The sequence below is a fragment of the Anopheles funestus genome, chromosome X (assembly GCF_943734845.2).
Source record: "Anopheles funestus chromosome X, idAnoFuneDA-416_04, whole genome shotgun sequence".
In the NCBI taxonomy this organism is placed as follows: Eukaryota; Metazoa; Arthropoda; class Insecta; order Diptera; family Culicidae; genus Anopheles; species Anopheles funestus.
The window spans coordinates 5709252-5729261 of record NC_064597.1 but is presented as its reverse complement, the minus strand read 5'-3'; the positions used below and the strand labels follow the sequence as shown (position 1 = coordinate 5729261).

Sequence of the window (20010 nt, the reverse complement as noted above, 5' to 3'; positions counted from 1 at the left end):
GTCAGAACACTCCAGCAACACACTAAATGCACGATATCTCGCATACTGATAAGTCCAGTAATCCTCTACGGGTACGAGTCCTGGACTACGCTAACGGAGGACGCCAACGACATTTTTGAACGGCGGATCCTAACTACTATCTTTGGTGGTGTGTGCGAGCAGGGCGTTTGAAGAAGGAGAATGAACCACGAACTAGCTGAGCTGTTTGGAGGTGCAGATATCTTGACGGTTGTCAAAGCCGGAAGGATACGATGATTTGGGCACGTGATGAGCAGCAGCGCCCCTAACGCTAAGCGTACCCCAGAGCTGCCATTTTACCACGTGGGTAAGATGCTTCACACACAGTAGCGGATCTAACGATGGGCAGAGTAGGTGGCCGCCTAGGGCCCCGTTGCACAGGTTTGCGAGTGTATTTTGGCTGACGATATTTCTCTAAGACACCTCCCGCCATCGGCAGCGTAGTTGTAGTGGCCCAAGCAAGTGCAGTAAGGGCCTCCAAAAATAACTCCCTCCCCCGGTCAGTACTTTTGAAATTTGTTAATTACCCAGTCAGTTTTCGCAAAATTTGACTTCCTGTGATCGGAAATAGTAGATAAATGCAAAATAAAAATTGTTCATTTAAGTTTATCGACAGTGCGACCATAGTTTTGGGGCCCCAATTACCATTCCGCTTAGGGCCTCCGGGAAGCTTGATCCGCCACTGGTTATGAGGAAGCCAGACTCAGGCCTCACCCGGAAAGTGCTCGTAAGCTATCCGTTCTTCAAGAGACGTACAAGAGAAACACAGCGAGCTCGTTGGATGGATCAGATGGTGTCGAACCGGTTGTATATCGGATGCCACCGTGGATGGAGTACTGAAGCCTTAGACCGAGTTTCCTGAAAACGAACTGGAGAGCAGGCCATGTCTTCGCATGCTCGACCCTGAGCAGGCCACGAAGAAAGAAGAAAGAAGCACTGGCAACTGGACAAGAGTTATTCCATTGCAACTGCAAATAAATACGTCAATTTTGCTGATTTCAGCTCCTACGCATGCCTTGGTAATATCCGGCAACCAAATATTTAAATATTTGCTCCGAGACACGATTCTTTCCATTCGATGTTACGATTTACTCAACAGATGGCGCTAGGGTTATTTTCCTCATAAATGCTACGTTCATTCCTACCCCCCACACCCAATCTAAACCAGCAGAACATGTACAGATGCTAGATAAAATGGCTGCAGCTGTCAAAAAACTTTCTTTCCGAAGTGGAAGTGCCAATGCGCTTGAATACGCTATTTTTATGTAGTGACGCTTTCTGAAGTGATATAAAAATTCAACATCCGTAACGTTAGTGAATTATCAAGCACCACAATCGTTTTACAATCTTGACCTACTGTGAAAGGGTCGCAGGCCATTCACGGTTGGGCGCCGTCTTTTACCAATCGTCTGTCCCGGCCTTACGAACGGATGCATCTGTGAAGCCAGCAGTCTGCTAACGCGTCCGCTGTATCATTCGACGACCTGAAACATTATTTATTTGCCAGAATTATTCGATTCACCATATGAGAGGAAAATTACCGCATTAGCAACAAGCACTGGCAGTCGGACAAGTGTTCCCTATCGGCTGCAAAGACTCGCGTCAATTTTGCTGACCGGTCGTGTTTTCAGCTCCCACGCATGCCTTGGTGGCATCCGGCAACTGGTATGAAGATGCACAGAATAAAATAGACATTTTACCCGGTCCGGTTTATGAAAATGTGATGTATTGTTTGGTGGCTTGTATTTCGGTCTGTTTTAGCAGATAGAACCGCGTATGCGTACGAGTGATGGAGCTGCCAGCTAAGAAAGTAGTTGAATACGTGTTACGTGAAAGGATTCAAAGGTGCGTCTTATGAGTGCTCTAGAACAAAGTTCATCAATGTATTCTTTAATCGAAAAAAATCCCATTTATTTGTGTATGTTTCAGAAAGTACCATTGATAAAGGACAGACACCACTGGAAATGTGCATAATTGTGTGTTTAGTGCGGTGCTATCAATTATGTTAAGTTATCAAGCATCATCGATTGGAATACCTTACAATAAAGAATAATCATCATTCAACCGATTACCAATCAAACAGTTTCGAACATTGCCTTACCGCACACCGGGCATATAGTGAGCGGGCCTAAAATGTGTCGGCACTGGGGCGAGCGAGGATAAGATGTCTGCACCGATCAAACGTAAAATAACACTAGAACTCGCGAGCAAGAAGTCCACCTTGATCAAGGATCGTCCCAGCGTGTTCCAGCGTCTTGGCACGAAAAAAATCGGTCGTGCCGGAGGATCGGCAACGCAACAGCAATATCACGCACAGGAAGCCGGTGTTCGTATCGATTTCAGCAGCATCCGTGTTGTGCAACGGAAATAATGTTTATCTTATTTTTTATTGTTTACCCTACAGGAAAGCAAGGAAGAAATCGTGAAACGTATCGTATCAGCATCAGAAGAACCGGTTCCGGCGACAGCAACGGTCACCGTTCCAGAAAGTGTAGCGGCACACGCCCGGCTCATACAGGCACAGCTGGCAGCGAAAGCACAGCTGAAAGCGACCAAAACGATCGCAAACGTACAGCAGCAGACAGGAGCACCCGCGCATAGTGCAGCACTTGCAACCACCGTGGATAAGGAAGAGTTAGAAGAGGGCGCGTTGAAGCAGTACTACCATCACGAAACGCTTCATCATCACCATCATCATCACCATTACCAAAAGTATCAGCAGCCGGAACAGAAGCAGGAGCGACATCGGGAGGTGCCCGAAATAAGGCAGCGGCAACGGACGCCGCACAGCACCGACCGAAGGGTGCACAGTCTGAGTAGCGATCGTAGCAGCACGGCTGCTGGTGCCAGCGGCTGGGATCAATCGTCACTTGAGAATGCCGATCAGGCCATTCTAGAGCGCAAGCGTAAGGAACTACAGCACGAGTTAAAGCTAGAAATGGACGCGAGCTCCAGCAAAAAGAAGGACAGCCGCAGTGAACTGACCAAAAAGATGAAGAAGCTGGTCGCTAGTTCACACCGCTCACAGCAAAAGCTGTCGCAGCAGCAGCACTTGCACCATCAACATTCGTTACAGCAGCAGAGCCAACACGGTCACGGACATGGCGGCCACGGGGGTCATGGACATCAGCAGCTAGCGCAGCAGCACACCTCCTCTAGCACGTCGGAAAGCTCCAACAGCAGCAGCGGCTCGGAAACGACCGAATCGGACTCGTCGAGCTCGTCCAGCTCGTCGTCGCACAACTCGAACCATCACAGGATGAAGAAGCGTCACGCCGTTGTGGCGCGTGTCCGTCGAAACGATTCCAGTTCCAGCTCGGAACCCGTCACGACGTCCGCTTCGATCGCTGCCGGGAGCAAACTATCGAAACGACATGCGAAAAAGCTGGCCGCAGCGGCAGCAGTACATGAGCAGGCCGAACGCAGCAAACGTATACTGGCGAAAGCAAGTAAAGGTAACAGCAGTGCCGGTGGCACGATGCTCCTCACGAAAACAATACGCGTGAAGAAATGTTTAACCGGCAGCCCAGGCAGTGGAACGCATCATGTATCGCGCAAGGTATCCACCCGTGAGCTATCGCCAACAAGCGCAAAGGTATCGGCGACCAAATACGCCCTAAAGGCAAAACTTCTCGCTTCCGGTTCATCATCTTCGAAAAAGGAGAAAATGTCTGCCATCGATGCTCGGGAGCGTGTGCGCGAGAAGGAGCGTGAGTTGGCAATACGCGAAAAAGAACGTGAGCGCGAAAAGGAACGATTGAGATTGCGTGAACGCGAGCGGGAAAGGGAACGTGAACGGGAGCGAGAGCGACTAAAAATGCGCCCCGTATCGCCGAGGATGCGTTCCGGTGCTGCATCACCAGTTTCGTCACGCGGCGGTGGTGTCGGCGGTGTGCCGATGCGAGAGCTGCAGGGCAAGGGAAAGAAAAGTCCCGAGCGGCGTCTTTCGTCACCGATGTCGACCGGTACGGCGACGCGTTACAGGGAAATGATGCCGCTGCGTCGTGAACGTACGCCGGAGCTAACGCGCGAGGAGCGTAGACGGCACGAGGTAATGAAGGAGCGCGAAAGACGTGAACGGGCGGACCGGGAGCGGGAGGTGCTGCGTGAGAAGGAACGTGAAGAGGTGCTGGCCAGATGCCAGGAGCGGCAACGTGAACGGGACCGTCTTACAGGGAAGGAACAGCATCAGCATCAGCACCTACAGGCGCAGCCGCGTGGCTTACGGCGTGAGAATGACGGTGGGTTAGAAAAGCCAGACCGTCATCGGCCGGTGGAGCGTTTGTTACCGCGCCCGGCGGAACGTGCCCGCGCACTGGCAGCGGCCCGTTCGCCCGGGAAGTCCGTCGATCGTGATCGAAGCCGCTCGCCATGTTCGCCTGGTACGTCCCGTGGATCGCGGGGTGCAATGCGCGAACGGGATCGCTCCTATGAGCGTGCCTCATATCTGCACGAGATGCACGAACGGCGCACGTTAAGCCGTTCCAGGGAGCGAGAATATGGGGCGAATCTTGTCTCACCACCGATGCGAACGGCGCGCCGTGAATCTCCGCCACCGCACTACGAGCGACACGCTGGCCTGAGTCGTGGTGATTCTGCTGTTGTTGGTGGCGGTGGTGGTGGTGTTGGTGGTGGTGGTGGTAGTGGTGGTGGAGGGGGAGGTGGTGGTGGTGGCGGACGCGTTGAGTATCGCGTGGACCGCAACGAGCTGGCATACGATGAGCGGATGGCGATGGGTGGAGGAGGAAGCCGTAACGAGCGAGTACAGGGTGGTGGGCGGGATGAGTACGTCCGTGACTATCCGGATGATCCTCCGCCACGGCGGGAACCACCCCCGCACCATGATCGTGGTGGATGGGAATGTGAGCGGGTGGAACGTACCAGCCGGTACGAGCAGCGAGGGGGAGAGATGGGACCAGGTGAACGGCGTAGCGATTGGAGTGATCGTGGTGATCAGCACGGCACAATGGTGGATATGGATGGTACGTACCCGAGTGGAGGTGGGGGTGAACCGCGCGGATCACGCGCATGGGATGAGCGACCGTCGTGGAAGGAAGGGCCAGGTGAATCGTGGCACAGCTCAGACAAGCCGGAACGCAACATGGTACACGGAGACTGGAAGTACAAAGAGCGACAGTGGGAACACGAACATGGCGAGCGTGGTGGAAATGGTCCGCCCGGTCCACCACCGTCACATGGTGGTGGAGGGCACGTCGGACATGGTGGAGGGGGTGGTGGACCACCTTCACGACGGTCTTGGCAAGCACCGAACGGTGGTGGTGTCGTTGGCCCGTCCGGTGGGGCAGGTGGACCCGGTGATTGGCACGTGCCAAAGCCCGGTGGAGAGCATGAGCGCGATTTCATACACCATCAGCGGCCCGGGCCACCGAACGAACGTCCCATGTTTAGACGCCATCATCATCAAGGACCGTACCATGGACATCCGCGCAAACCTCACATTGGGGTTGGCGGTGGTGGTGGAGGAGGAGGAGGAGGAGGAGGCGGAGGACCAACGGGTCCACCGGGTGGTGGTGGAGGTGGTGGAAATATGGGTCCGAGTGGTGCACTCAACCGGTTCACACCGAACAAATACAGCCTGAATCGCACCCAGGCGAATCTTGCCGAACGCCAGGCAGGTCTTGGAATGGTTCCGAACCAATCTCCTAACCAGCATGGTCATACCCATCGACAAACGCCACCAGTGGGCGGTGGCCCATCAATGCAACCGCCACACCATGGTCCTACGGGAGGGGCACCATCCGGTCCGAATCAAAGTTCCGGTTCGATGGCACCCTTAGGGCAACAGCAGCAACATCAGCACCATAATATGCATCTCATGCAGAACCAGCGACAGACAGGGGTTGCAACCGAGTCACACGTACATGGCGAACAGCAACAACAGCAACAACAGCACCATCATCCCCATCATCATAGCCATCATCAGCAACAACAGCAGCAGCAGCACACAGCAACAGGACCAGTACAACATCAACAACCACAACTGGGCTTGGCCCATCGACCGCCCGTTAGTTATGAAGCCGAAACGAAACATGTTGCTACACCGGTTGAAACGCCCGTCCCACGGTGCACCGTCCTCGATGAACCGGCCAGTCCAGCACCGGAAGATGCTGGCCCGGCGACGCAAGGTACCGGCGTGGCATCGTCCGGAGCGCCACCGATTGCACCAACCGAACCGGCCTCACCGCAAAACGCCTCCAGTGGTGTTGCTGCGGCGGTAGGAAACGCACCGGCGGTAAGTACTACACCAGCTTCACCGACAGCTGACGAAACCGGTGGCGAGGCGGCTGATGCTGTACCGTCGCAATCGCTCGACACGATGGAGGTGGACAACTTGAGCGAAATTAGTGACGATCCGGATGATATTTTGACGCGTGACGAGGTTAGTAAATATTGCAGCATAATACATACATTAGCGGTTATAACTTTCAAATACAGTAGAACATCGATTATCCGGCGGGCGGATTAACCGTGATGAACATTTGTACGGATGTAATTTTGGGTAAATTGATCAAAATCGTCACCAAACGATATATTTAAAATGATTTTATTGGTACATTCTAAATTTTAATGGTTATTTGATAATAATTTACTTAATCCAGAATCATTTTTAGTATCAAAAGGACTATCACAGTATAGTATATACAGTGGAGCGCCGATTATCCGGGTACCTTTTATCTGGCTGTCCTATTATCCGTGCAGCTCGGAAATGACAGTTCCAAAGGCGAATTGACATATTAATTACAAAACCAATAAGAGCATGAAATAGAAGCCTCAATAAGCAATGATACTATTTTCTGAAGTTCGACCAAGAACAGAAAGGATTTATTTTTGCAAAGTGCAACTAAAAAAATTAACATCTTGCTTTGGAAAAAAGTCCAGCCATTACGCACTAAACACTAATATTTATTTAAAAAAAGTTTTTCTATTATCCGTGATATTTGCTTATCCGGCTGAGGGCTCGAAGTCCCGAATAGCACGGATAATTGGCGCTCCGCTATATTTATAAAAAAAAGTTTTGTCTATTATCCGTGATATTCGCTTATCCGGCAAGGGCTCTACTCCCCATGAGCACGGATAATTTAATACAAATAAACATTTAAGGGCCTATTATCCGTGGAAATCGATTAACCGGCATTAGTCCGGTCCCGAGCACCCCGGATAATCGACGTTCTACTGTAGTACGAAGTTTCTTTATATCTTGGAAAAAAAGTGCGCCCAGTTTGTTGTAAACCCTGTATTCATGACTAGTGAAGAAGATAGCTAAAGAATTAATCTTGAGAATAGTTTGCAAACTTTTTTGTTATGTCCATCCCATCACTGCTATTAAGCAGCCAGCTGTTTCGGCACACTTTTCAAAAAAATGTTGTCATCCTAATTAGCACCACCCCCCAAAATGTGTTGAATTTCTAATCATTTTCTAATTTGCATTTTCAATGGTGACAGTCTTTACCTTCACGTATAATTTCTACATCTCACATGCCTGATTTTTTTTTTGATTAGGTCGTTCATTTAATTGATTCATTTTCAACTATCAATGTGGTGTCCAAAAAAAACCCTGTTGAAGGTGGGCGTTCTTAGACATGAGCTTGCATCCCTCGGGCACAGTATTCAGCAAAGTCTGCACGTTTCTTCCGTATACAGTACGCTCATCTGCTTTGAAACAATCCGATTTGTATTTAATATGTACAAAAGAGTTGTAAACATGTATGTCACTTATATAGGTATCGTCGTACAAAGAAGACATTCCAGAATTAAATTACCAAAAAAAAAACCCCCTTATTACACAATTCGCGTATTTTTTTACGCACACATCACTCATTGCAAAAACGTCAATGTTTACGTTCTTTGCCTTTTTTGTTGTTGTTGTATTCATCTATTACCGTACATTTCGCACCTCCTCTTCTCATCTTTCCCCTTATAATCCTGCCCAATTTGTGCTGCTTGCCAATTTTACTAACAATCAACTGGACGACCGGTGGCGACCACCACACTTCCCTGCGCTCCGCGTGTGATATAGGAAATCAAGGAGCACAATGCGACAGCGAACGATGCCGGGGCGGTGGACATACCGGATCATTACAGGGGTGGTACAGTCGATTACGAGGCCGGCCACGAGGCTGTAAAGCGATCAGCAATTAACACCACTATCGGTTCGCAGCCTTTGCAGCGTAGGCCACCCTTCCTGTCAAAAGCTCGCTACAAATCCTACGAGGACGCAATCGTCGACGGCCTTAAGCCATGTTTGTTGCTTACTGTAAGCTCGGTTTTGTTTATTTTATTTAACAAAAAACAACCTTACTCATGCCTCTCTTCGCCTAGCATTTAATTTTGTTTTCACACTCATTACAGCGTTATTTATTTTACATTTTTTTTATCATTATGTATATTTATCAATTATTTTTTTTGTCGAAACGCTACCGTATTCTGTTGTTACACATTCAGCTTTGCATGGTGTGATTGTTTGTTTTTTTTTCTCTCGTTGTGTATTTGCCATGCCTGTAACATCACACTGCACATCCATTTGTAATAATTTCATTTCATTGAGTGTGTTTTATTTGATATCCTTTTATTATTTGTTCAATACACGATCAACTTTTTAATATTATTTTTACCATAATTGTCAGTCAGACATTTTTTTCTCAACCTATAACGTTATGCCAAAGCTTGGTGTGGCATTTGGAGATTGCCATTGAGTCTCATTTTTTTAAAAAAATATTTTTTAAGATTTTCGCTACATTTCAATTAATGGAAAAACTGATATTTTAATGGATTTTCCTTCGTGACATTTGTGAAGAGGAACTTTTTGTTTCCTTCATCCTCAAAAGCTTGAAGTATTCGTTAATCAGCTTGCCTTGGCGATCATGTTGGACTTTTTTGAATGATTTCGTTATTCTGTCTTTTATGGAGAACTAAGCGTTCTCGTACTACATACGACTACATCTTCTTCTTCTTGGCTTAACGACCTTACAAATCACGCCGGCCATTTCTGGCTTACTAGACTTATTTTAACCACGTAGCCGGATATAGTGAGTCCTTGCTACGGGAGAACAATCCGGATGGGATTTGAACCCGGTCCGGCCGTGTGGACGGGCGCCGTTTATCACATGCACCACCGGACCGCCCCAATGCACCGAATGCTATTTTTGTTTATTATTTATTTATCTCACTCACTCACTGAAAATTAAAAAAACCAAAATTTTACATTAAATGAAGCGCTTTGCATAAGACTTTCTAATTCATTTAAATAATGTAAATCATAATACAAGAAAAAAATCACAAAAGAGGTGGATTGTTGATGTTCAGAATCGCAATCGACACAAACATTTGTTTTTTGCTGACGAGCACCGAAAACTAAATCGCGATAGAGAAAAGGATAAAAGAATAAAAAAGCCTAAAGCTTGCATAATTTTGTATTGCATGCATCGTTACTCCTATTTCGAGCTTCCAATAGACGACGATAAGAAGAATCTATTTATCTCCTACTATAGCCATAAACGCGTGCTACAAAGGATTGTACTTTTTCTTAAGTTTTTTTTTATTTTCAATCAAAGGGATTTATTGCGATAGCAGCAGCATGAAATTTTAGTTTATTCCGTTTTTTTCCTTCCATTTTTTTATATTTCAATATCGTCATTCTAATGGTTATTTGTGAATTGATTCTTTTTTCAGGACATGAGCGCTAATCAGCTTTGTGATTCTATATCAACTGATCGTAGCGGCAGTAGCCAGCAGGTAGATCAGATTGGACACGAGACAGAAGCTGAGTTGGGTGGTGAGGCAGTGAAAACTCATCTTCCGACCCCGGCCCTAGCTGTAACAAGCACTGGTACTACATCACTGGTTCTACCCAACGAAGAAACGCCCCATAATGAGACCGACGCACTAGCAGGAGGACAGCTTTTAGCTGGTGCGGATAGTAAAACGGCCCTTAAGTCTGGTAACGCATCGGAAACGGAGCTATTGACAAAGCACGTGGGAAAGCTTAATGCGAACAAGGAGCTGAAGGAGGAGATGGATCTTGATTTTGAAGAAATCTCCGACGGAGAGCTGGAAGCGGAAGAGAGTAGTCGATGCCGAGGGTTGGGAGATCCGCTCGGTGTTGATTGGGGCAGCTTGACGCAAGAAGCATTACGCCCGCTAAAGCCGACGACTCCCCTCGAACGACAGTTTCCAGTTTCGGCCCGTAACCGGTGGAAGGCGCATCACATTCTGCTCGATATGGGTATATCCGTACGTTTGGCAGGAGCGAATTATGCCCAGCGTGTGTTGTCCGAATCAAAGGACAAACTTCGCGAAGAGTTGGAAGAGTTTCGTGCCGCTTCCGCTGCCGTTAAGATAAAAAAGCACAAGGAGGAAAAAATAAGCGAAGAAGATTCGGCTACGGTTGAGGGAACCATTTCAACCGAAACGGCTGCGATCAAAACGGAAAAGCCAGAGGATGAGCAACAAATTCGACCGGCCGCTGTAAACAATCCGGAAGTAAAGATCGGACAAAAACAGCATCAGCCGGAAACATTATCTTCCATCGTGAACAGTATCGAACGCGAGCTGGAGGATGTGGATAGGATTCTCCATCCAATTGCGGCCGTACACGTAGCACTGCGGGAACAAACTCGCCTACGGAAGAATCTTATTCTCGCGACCGAACCCGTCCCCGGTCAGCGGCATCAGTGTGGGCGGGCATTGAGCGCCCGTAAGGATCTACAGATTCGTCGACAGCTGTGTGGCTTTCCACCTACCACGCTGGCAACGATGACGGCTTGTGCGGCGGGGGCTGCTGCTGGCTATCTGCATCAGGAGCTTCATGCGGATGCACCACTCGGCGGTGGAGGTGGCACTTCTTCAGCCGACTTACACGAGCAGATCATGCAAATGTACCGCCAAATGGTGGTGCTGGAAGAGAAACTACAGTCGCAAGGTATTTGTACAACCCTGGCAGCGGTCTGAGGAGCGGTCTGGTACGACGAAACATCCGGGAAAATGGTCCAACAGGAACAAGAACAACATGGAGCAATCAATTTTAAAGATGTTAGCCGTGAATGTCAACACACTTGTGATGGGGTTTGCGTTTGTTCGAAGCTTTGCGCGATACACTTCTCGGTTAAAAGCTTCAAAGAATAGGTGATAGATGTATTTTTATGTCACGTCGAAAGGCTGGAGAGCGTACAGGAGTTAGAATTGTTCATTAAAAGCCACGATTCGGACAAATATCAGCACGATCTTTTAAAATACGACAATTTTCTTTCATGTGAGCTTTATAACTTGTAATTCCATAGTACTTGTATTGGAGCAACACTTTAGTACCAGAAGTAGCGGTTTCTCACACAACAGAACCGGTACCAAAAAAATAAATTCTACCGTTCCAATTCTAATTGGAACTAAGAAATGTTTTTTTTTATAATTTAAAAAATACAAATTTAGGATTTATTTAGCACCTTGACGTATAACACAATGCTGTGTGCTCATTAGGATGATTTAAGGCGAAGCGTAATCTGGAAAAAAGATTATATTAGTTTACACTACACGAGCTCGCTACACAGAGCTCGCAAATCGTATAATCGTATAAATAAAATCCACAAAATGATGAAATGTGCGCTATTGTAGAGGTAATCAGTAATAGTAACGAAATAAGAAACGTTTTTGGAATATCTCGAACAATAAACAGAGATAGCGATGTGTAGATAATTGTGTTTGTTGTTCCATGCGTGGACGTGGCCAGAGTTCTGGACATTATTCGACATTCAATTGATGACAAATTTTTACAAAAGGAATATTGTTAAATACTGAACTTCAGGGAGTAATATCATTTGGAAAACATTTTCCCAAAACTCAAAAAAAGCTTACATAAAGCGTATATGCTCACCTTCAGCATAATCTTGCCATAGAGCAGGTGTCTTCTAATGACCTTTTAATACGTTTGCACCTCGCCGTTTCTCAAGCAGGGCCCGGCACGGCCCACATTATCTAACCATAAATTGGTTTAATTACCATTTCAGGGGCTGACGGACTCTGATGGTAAGCAAAAAAAAACCCGAACTACTGCTTCCCTTTTTTTTGGCAAATCGCTTCAAGACACGGTGCTTGAGTCATCGTTACGTAGTAGAATAATGTTGATTGTCTGTCTGGAAATAACTATCATTCTCTCGCTTTTCTTCTACCAAACATCAAGCATCTTCTGTTCTAGAGCCGTGTCTGCAGATTGTCGATGACTCAATGCGATCTTGCGATCTATTGAAGATGCGGAAATATCATAAAGTAAACACGTGCAACATCCTACCAGACGCGATGCATTCGTGTGTTGCACGATGGTTTGAGGCAAACACATAAGGCAAGCTTCTAGTGGCGAAGCGTACATCTGGTTCTATTTTGATAGAAGATCTAACAGCAAAATAAAGGTGGAAGTTGTGGTAAAGGTGGAAGCCTGCTGCTGGGTGAAAGATCATTTCCTATTTTCATTCTCTTTTCATCTTTTTTTTGGTAAAATAATTGTGAAAAATCATAAATGAAGAATTATTGAATTTTATTTGTCTATTACTTCCGCCGGGTAGTATTTCCTCTAATAGAGCTAATTTGTCCATCACCTGTATATGAATGTGTAAGCAATTGTTGGTTTTCTTCAAATACACAGCGCGCAATTGTGTACGGCGATTGCAATAAAATCCATTTTAGCGTTTATTTATGTTTCGGCACGTACGTGTTTAAACGGCGATTATATACCCACGCACTTGTTGCAGATGATTTCCATCGTATCTCTGGAGACGGTCTGAAAATAATGCCTGGTTGTAGAAAAAGTGAGTGATTTCAGCATAGCTTCAAAATTAAACCAGATAAGGTGTTTAGAAATATACAAAAAGTATTTCAAAAACCGCATCTCACAGTATAACATCATTTTAAAATGTTTTTTCTTTTATCTAGAATTAATAAGCTTTGTAACTTAACTATTAAGTACGAAATATTCAAATATACACATTTATTTAGTTGAAAATGAACTAGTAAAAACAATTATCGCATCTGAAGTACTCAAAAGAGTCGCTCTATTATAGCGAAAATCATTCAAATTTTAATTTACTCATCTCAATTTAGCAAATGATGCTGCAAAAGCTTAACGCATGTCTGTACAGAACAAAAGACCGGAAGCAGCACGGTTTTTGGGATTTAAAATGCTAATCTAAATAAGGCTGTAAATAATTGCATTTAGTTACACTCCAGGGATTAGCAAGCCTGTTTGGTCGTGCGTATAGAATTCTAAAGTTTTAAAACATTTCCTCTAATTAATTAGATGTTTTTACAGAGATTTCTTAATAAGCTTTAGAAACAGGAAATTAATAATTGTTAAATTACAACTTCGATGTCGACACGATCGCGTTGGCCACCCCTGGCGCGAAGCGCATTGTCGACATTCTCTCTTCGTCTACTACTCTCTCTCTCTCTTGATCGATTTATTTAAAGAGAGAATTATGAGCACAAGAGCATGTGAAAGAGACGGGACTACTTTGCTGTGTAAGCGCTATAATACCATCACAGCAGAGAAAAAAAGAGAGAGAAAAGAAAGAGCGAGAGAATCGTTCTTCGGACGATCGCTTAATGTTCGAAACGATCGTTCGCTCTCCGTTCGAAACGCTTAGGTATATACAATTAATCCCCAGTCGTGGACGCATCTTTCTTCACCGTACGGCATTCTAGTGTTTCCTTCGCGTGCGTACGCATACCGCGAACGTGGTTTCGCATTTTCCGCAACCAGCGTATCGGTGCAAATCGTGGTTTTTCCGGCAATAGGGGAAAAGTGGGGTACACTCCCTTTGTTTGCATATATTTCACCAGTCCATCGGGTAGTGCGTGTGCGAGTCTGTGTACGCAATCAAATGTTGTAGGTGTTTTTTTTGTGTGTGCGGAGGGGAAGGGAGGAGACGAGCCCCAAGCATGGAGGGCCTTATAGTGGCCATCGCGGAGAAATGTCCGCTTTCGAGCGCTGTTGCGCTGCGTGAGTGAAAGTAGTCGGCGGTGAATTTTTGTGTGCGAGCGCGATCGACCGGAGGCAGTGGGGCAAATGTGAAGTAATTTTATTTGATGAATTAAAACAAGAAAGTATTGAAAAAAACATTTATATGTTTATAATGCGTTCGAAGCGCATGTTGCAGTTATAATCGTACGGGTTAACTTCCACGCGAACAAATATCAAAAGCGGGGCTTCGAAATGAGCTACCGATGAGCAAAGCTGAAAAACCGGTATCTCTCAAAAATCCAAAAAAAAAAATAAAAAAAAATACCTTCAATCAACCCGCTCAACAGAACGCCACCAAAGCCACGTGTCGCTGTGAGTGTATATGTGTTTGTCTGTATGTGTGTTTGTTTTGTGTGTATAAAACCGCTGGATGATTAAGTTCAAAGCTTATTTTTTTTTCTACCACTGTTAGGCTCTTGAGTTCCGCGTGCTCTCATATGCCTATGGAGATGGTCATCAGCCTGCGAAGGTCATCCGCAAGCGAACGATAAAAAAAAGAGTGATTAAGGCGTTTTTTTGTTGTTGTTGGTGTGCAAAACTCTTCAATACAGAAACAGATTCCCCCCGGCAGCATCCATCTTTCTTTAAGTAAGCGCCATTTTCTGCACCACAAAAAAAGAGCACGACTTTGTTGCCGACATGACGTCCTCGGCGCCCAGCGCTCACCAGCAGCAATCACCCACACCGCCCCGGAGCGATCGGCCGCTAAGCTTCTACGACAACCTGTCAACCTCCTCGACCGGTGGACGGATCATACAGTTTCCCGACATACAGTTCCGCTTTAATGAAAACATTCCTGACCGGCGCTCGGTACACAGCAGCGCTAAATCGGACTTTTTTGGACTCAGTCCGACACCGGCCGCTACGGATCCGCTCACACTAACGACCACCAGCCCGGATGAAGCAGATCAGCCGACACGAAACACACCGATTAGTACGCCGAATAATGCGACCAGAACGTACGATAATGGCGCAGGTGCGTCAGCATCTTCACCAACGTCCAGCGGTGCGTCCTCCACCGCACCAATGCACTCACCGTCCGGTTCGCCTTCCAGCGTAACGGAAATGGCTACCGATGCTGCCACCAGTACACCGCGCTGTTCGCGACCAAATTCAACCATCAAAACCATCACCATCAAACTGCCTGACACAAGTGGTCCGTCCGAGGTAGGTTAAAAGAATGGTTTTTTTTTTCAATGTGCTAAGTGAAGCTACTATAATGAGGGGTTTTCCTTTAGGAGGGCTCGTAGATGAAGGTCGTCAAATTCATAAAATACCTCTTACGTAAACGGATGCTTAAAAGAAACCAAAATTTCAACCGAAGAATGATTGGCCTTCCAACAAAAATTCTTCACTACAAAGCACAGTTCAACAACGATAAAAATCACACTCACATGTGCTCACAGTTCATGGCTTGCAGCGAAATACAATAGGCAATTATGGAACCTTACTTATGCCGTCGCGCAATGGTAATTCCATTTTCCACCGGCAGCCGGAAAAAAAACCCGCCACAATAACACGGCCCCAAGCGTCGAGGAAACGGATGTCGAATGGAACAAAACAAGCTACAGTGCCCTTGGGGCGCATTTGGGCGGGCGAGAAAAAGGGCTTATACATATTGTAACGATCGGTTCCGTTTTAGCGTTTGGTTTGGTGTTTATTTTGTTGGAGGTTTTTTTTTGTTGTTTTGTTTGTCCGCTGCCCCCCTATGAGCACTGCGATATCGTGAACCGTGAAGAATTACACGAAAAAACCGGCGTGTACCCCCTTTTGCCCTTATTGCCGAAGCTTCCTGGCGTTATGGACATTGGTTTTTGGAATGATCTCATGTTTAAAATTTTCCTTGCTGACATTGCGGTCTGGTCACATTAGTAACGGTGAGATCTTTCGCTGGAATGTTTAAGTATGTGAGTCACAAGTTGAGAATGTTGAAGTTGAAACTTCATAGCTGAAGTTGTTCGCATAATTGAAAATAATGGTGCGACCCGGTGGTGCATGTGATAAACGGCGCCCGTCCACACGGCAGGACCGGGTTCAAATCCCATCCGGACCGTCCCCCCGTAGCATGGACTGACTATCCTGCTACTTGGTAAAGAAAGTCTTGATACGGGGCCAGGTCGTTCTAACCGAGCAAAAAAAAAAGAAAATAATAATTAAAACTGGAACAAAATTTGCCTTTAACACTAGAACTACTAAGCGTTTTAAGCGTTTTTCGTTCGTGGTTAATTTTTAAACAATTTCCAAGAGTTGAAATATATTTTATTTTTTATTGGAGATCGTACTATAGAATATATATGTAAATCTCATGTTTTGAACTACCTTAGGATTGTTTAACCTTAAAAAAAATAATGTGATGAAAATGAAGCGTTTCAGTCAAAATGACTCGTCCGGTAGTTTTAGTGTTAATTGCGTTTTTTGACTGTTTGTATTTCCACTTCAACTTCAACGCTGATGGGATTTGTTACTGGGTCTATCGTGTGAAGATCGGAGCCGATTAACAAACAAACCGACTATTGATTTACCATGACATATTTTTATGTAGCCTTAGATTCGGTGTAACAGTTTTGTTGGCGCACTGGCATGAAGCCTACATTTTCGATTGGTTTGGCATTTTTCCAAACGGCGTCTTTCACAGAACCATGCGTAGCCATGTTTTGCGCTGAACGAAAACCAGCCTAATTTATCTACATTTAAATTTATTCTCCTCTTTTTTTCATGTTTCTCTTACTGTTGTACGTTTCTCACCCCTTTTTTGTTGTAGGCCGTGTACATGACGACGACCGTACCGCAAAACTTTACCAAAAATGCTAATACGCTCATCGGCCGTCACAAACCGACGCGCAGCAGTCTCCGGCACAGTCGGATGCTGGTGGTAAACAAAACCGTTCCGGTGCGGTATCCACCCGGTAATTCGCTAAACTTGCGCCACCTGCGCCTATGCCAAACGTTGATGATTTTGCAAATTTTGATCGGATTAGTGCTGAACGTGATCGGGCTCACCATCATGGTATGGTCACCTTCCACTAACACCAAGGATAATCCCTACTGGTCGGGGTTAATTGTAAGTATTTGTTGCAATTGACTACATTAAACTTTTAACGCGTGATTAACATAAAAGCAATTAAAACATAAATTAAATAATTAAAAACAAATAAAAAAACAAATAAGTAAATTAATAAATAAAAATAATAAGTGAGTAAATAAATGAATAAAAAATAAATAAAAAATAAGTAAATAAATAAATAAATAAATAAATATAATTAGTAAATAAATAAATAAATGAATAAATAAATAAATAAATAAATAAAGAATTAATTAAATGTTGGTTTAACGATTATAATAAAAAATTGTTATAATATATTTTCATAACCTTTGAACGATCAACTATCATTAGATTTCAATGATCAATAATAAATTATTATAATACAGAACCGTATCCATTTTATCTGAACAGAAATCCAAATCTAATGCTTACTATTATTTCTTCTATTTCCAACAGCTTATTCTATGCGGCGTTCTGTTTCTAGTGCTATTCCAGTTTAAGCGAGGTCGGAACAGTACAGACAAAGGGACCCCCAATCAGTCCCGACTGCATCGCCAGCAATCCCCGTGGCAAGAAAATTGCTTTCACTTTTTGCGTGTGAACGCTCTAATCGTGCTTCTGCTGACTATCTTCTTCACCATGCTTGCCTTCATCTATGCGCTGATTCATACGACCAACCTGTCCGCTGAAGGGTTGCGTTGTGAACCGCAGTTTACGTTTAACGTCAATTCGTCCACGTGCGTCTGTACGATCGATACTCGTCCGGCCAGAACGATTGTAGCGCCGATGATAGCTAATATGACAAATCCAACAGATGATGATGGATTCAATGAAACTGTACCCCTTTCCGGTAGTAGTTCTTTCAGTATCGCTAATGGAGATGACTCCAGAACACCCGAAGGGGTGATACGTCTCGAGTATCGGTAAGTATCTTGCAAGAGCACAATTGTCGGCTAATTATTCATAAAAATTGGACTCTTTTCTTTGAAGCGACTTTAACTGTAATGAAGTGCACAGCATCTGGTACTACGTGATGATTGCCTCAACGCTACTGAACAGCTTAGGGTGTCTGCTAGCAACCATATTCCTAGTCATCTACAGCATCGAGTGCATGCGACGATCGGATCGTCATGCGCATCGTTCCAAGAATGGAGAATCAGGCGAGCGAATGGTGGAAAATGCTATCACGGCAACAAACAATCCGATCACGGCCGATCGATCCTCACCAAGTATTGTACCGGATGCATCGACCTTACCACTCTTGACAGTCGCCACACAACCAGCTCGTGTCACGGAAAGCCCCGATACCAGTCTGCTTAGCTCCAACAGTAATAATAAGCAAGAAATGGGGTACGCCGATACAACCGTTGAGGAGAACACAATAACCACGCTGCTTTCCGACGAGGAAGACAAAATATTAATGTCGTGATGTGGTGTCTAACTTTATCAGTGGCCGAAAAAAGATATTGCGATTATACAACGCAGTAGGTAGATGGTGCTATACGGACTGGCTAAACCCATAATTAAGATAGTTGACACAAGACATCATCATGCGGCCGGTAGCGATGAGTGCCCCAGGAACGAACAGTATTTTATAAGCTATAAGAATCGTCATAAAACTAGCGCTCTTGCTGACGTGGGAGGGGTGTGCACTGATTGTGAGAATTAGCTGATATTTTTGTTTCACGTCAGTTAGTTAGCCACTATTGTAAATTTTCGTTCTTGATTCTGGGCAGTGCGTGCTTAAGCTATTTTTTTTAATTTTAAAGAAACATAAAATGAAGTGAATAAACGTTTTTAAAGCACCTTAAAACAACGAAATGGTTGATGAAGAAAGAAGAGCGCGAATATAGTTTTACAATTAAGTTATTTATTTTATTTGTGAGCTCGGTTAGAGCACTGATTGTGAGAATTATTATTGATGCATGGAACATTATTTCTCCTACACAAAAATGTAGCTACAAAGCGATTTTTTCCGTACAAGGAAATTATTGTCAACTTCAGGAGAATTCAGGGCAATCTCCCAGGAGATTGCGGAAAGCTGATCTCATTTGACCTCTTCCAGGCTTTTGACCGAGTTGACAGAGATTTTCTGTGGAAGACAATGATCTCACTGGGATTCGACCCAAAACTGGTTGAACTCCTGTGATCAATAGGCATCAGGTCTTCTTCTTCTTCTTCTTGGCCTGCTCATGGTCGAGCACGTCGCGAAGGTATGGGGAGGTCGTCAATCCGTTTCCAGGAAATTGGGTCTAGAACTCAAGTCCTCCATCCTCCGGCTGAATCCGATCTCTGACAAGTTCGACTCCACCTGATCTAGCCAACGAGCTCACTGTGCTCCTCTACGTTTCGTGCTGAACGAGTCGCTGACGAGCATCTTCCTGTTGGGGTCTGATATCTGAGGAGTATCCGTTTGCGATATATTGTGCATTTCGTGTGTTGCTGGAGTCTTCTGGATCGCAGGAGTTTGTGGAGCTCGTAGTAGGTACGATTTCCCTGAACAATGCGTATTCGGATTTCACTGCTCAAGTTGTTGTCCGGAGATACCGTCGTACCAAGGAAGCAGAACTCCTCTATCACCTCGAGATCGTCGCTGTCAACTGATACTCTGCTTCCGAGTCGGAAGTGAAACTCGTGCTGCGGATGTTGACATTACCCGCGTTTCGCATGACACCTTCCAGAGCGATGTACGGTATGAAACGGTAAAAAGGACAGTTCGTCTCCCTTGACTCAGATCTCAGTGACACCGTCACTAAACTCTAAGCAATTGTCACGTTTGCAAAATTTATAAATTGATGTGATGCGAATTTGTTGCAATAAGTTTCTTTTCACTTAAATAGTGCTTTAAATTAAAAAAAGAATAAAAAATCAGAAAAAAATTTCAAAAAAAATTTCCACTCGAAAATTTCATAAGGCTTACCCCTTA

General features: G+C 45.1%; 2 protein-coding genes across 7 annotated transcripts; both read left to right on the top strand.

Annotated features, from left to right (window-relative positions):
- Positions 1–1060: 1060 nt before the first annotated feature.
- LOC125772339 (fl(2)d-associated complex component-like) lies at positions 1061–11724 on the top strand. Of its 3 annotated transcripts, none has more exons than XM_049443961.1 (5): positions 1061–1683; positions 1783–1863; positions 1948–2344; positions 2423–6418; positions 9709–11724. In XM_049443961.1, the coding sequence occupies exons 3-5, from the start codon at positions 2183–2185 to the stop codon at positions 10984–10986; spliced, it is 5436 nt and encodes a 1811-aa protein (XP_049299918.1). In that variant the 5' UTR covers positions 1061–1683; positions 1783–1863; positions 1948–2182; the 3' UTR covers positions 10987–11724. The 3 variants fall into 3 exon arrangements, with proteins under 3 accessions (XP_049299918.1, XP_049299910.1, XP_049299902.1); XM_049443953.1 differs by having other exon boundaries at positions 1780–1863; XM_049443945.1 differs by having other exon boundaries at positions 1061–1863.
- A 1924-nt stretch (positions 11725–13648) lies between these two features.
- Positions 13649–18941, top strand: LOC125772786 (uncharacterized). 4 transcript variants are annotated; one of them, XM_049444183.1, is made up of 5 exons: positions 13649–14353; positions 14593–15208; positions 16803–17102; positions 17541–18007; positions 18075–18940. In XM_049444183.1, the coding sequence occupies exons 2-5, from the start codon at positions 14681–14683 to the stop codon at positions 18511–18513; spliced, it is 1734 nt and encodes a 577-aa protein (XP_049300140.1). In that variant the 5' UTR covers positions 13649–14353; positions 14593–14680; the 3' UTR covers positions 18514–18940. The 4 variants fall into 4 exon arrangements, with proteins under 4 accessions (XP_049300140.1, XP_049300138.1, XP_049300139.1 ...); XM_049444181.1 differs by having other exon boundaries at positions 14454–15208; XM_049444182.1 differs by having other exon boundaries at positions 14428–15208.
- Positions 18942–20010: the final 1069 nt, after the last annotated feature.

Bases quoted from the DNA above. Each gene is read 5' to 3' on its own strand.
- LOC125772339 (XM_049443961.1), top strand. From the start codon at position 2,183: ATGTCTGCACCGATCAAACGTAAAATAACACTAGAACTCGCGAGCAAG. The intron at 2,345-2,422 runs GTTCGTATCGAT...TTTACCCTACAG, and splicing joins ATCACGCACAGGAAGCCGGT to GAAAGCAAGGAAGAAATCGT. The intron at 6,419-9,708 runs GTTAGTAAATAT...TTCTTTTTTCAG, and splicing joins ATATTTTGACGCGTGACGAG to GACATGAGCGCTAATCAGCT.
- LOC125772786 (XM_049444184.1), top strand. From the start codon at position 14,681: ATGACGTCCTCGGCGCCCAGCGCTCACCAGCAGCAATCACCCACACCG. The intron at 15,209-16,802 runs GTAGGTTAAAAG...TTTTTGTTGTAG, and splicing joins ACACAAGTGGTCCGTCCGAG to GCCGTGTACATGACGACGAC. The intron at 18,008-18,074 runs GTAAGTATCTTG...TTTTCTTTGAAG, and splicing joins GTGATACGTCTCGAGTATCG to CGACTTTAACTGTAATGAAG.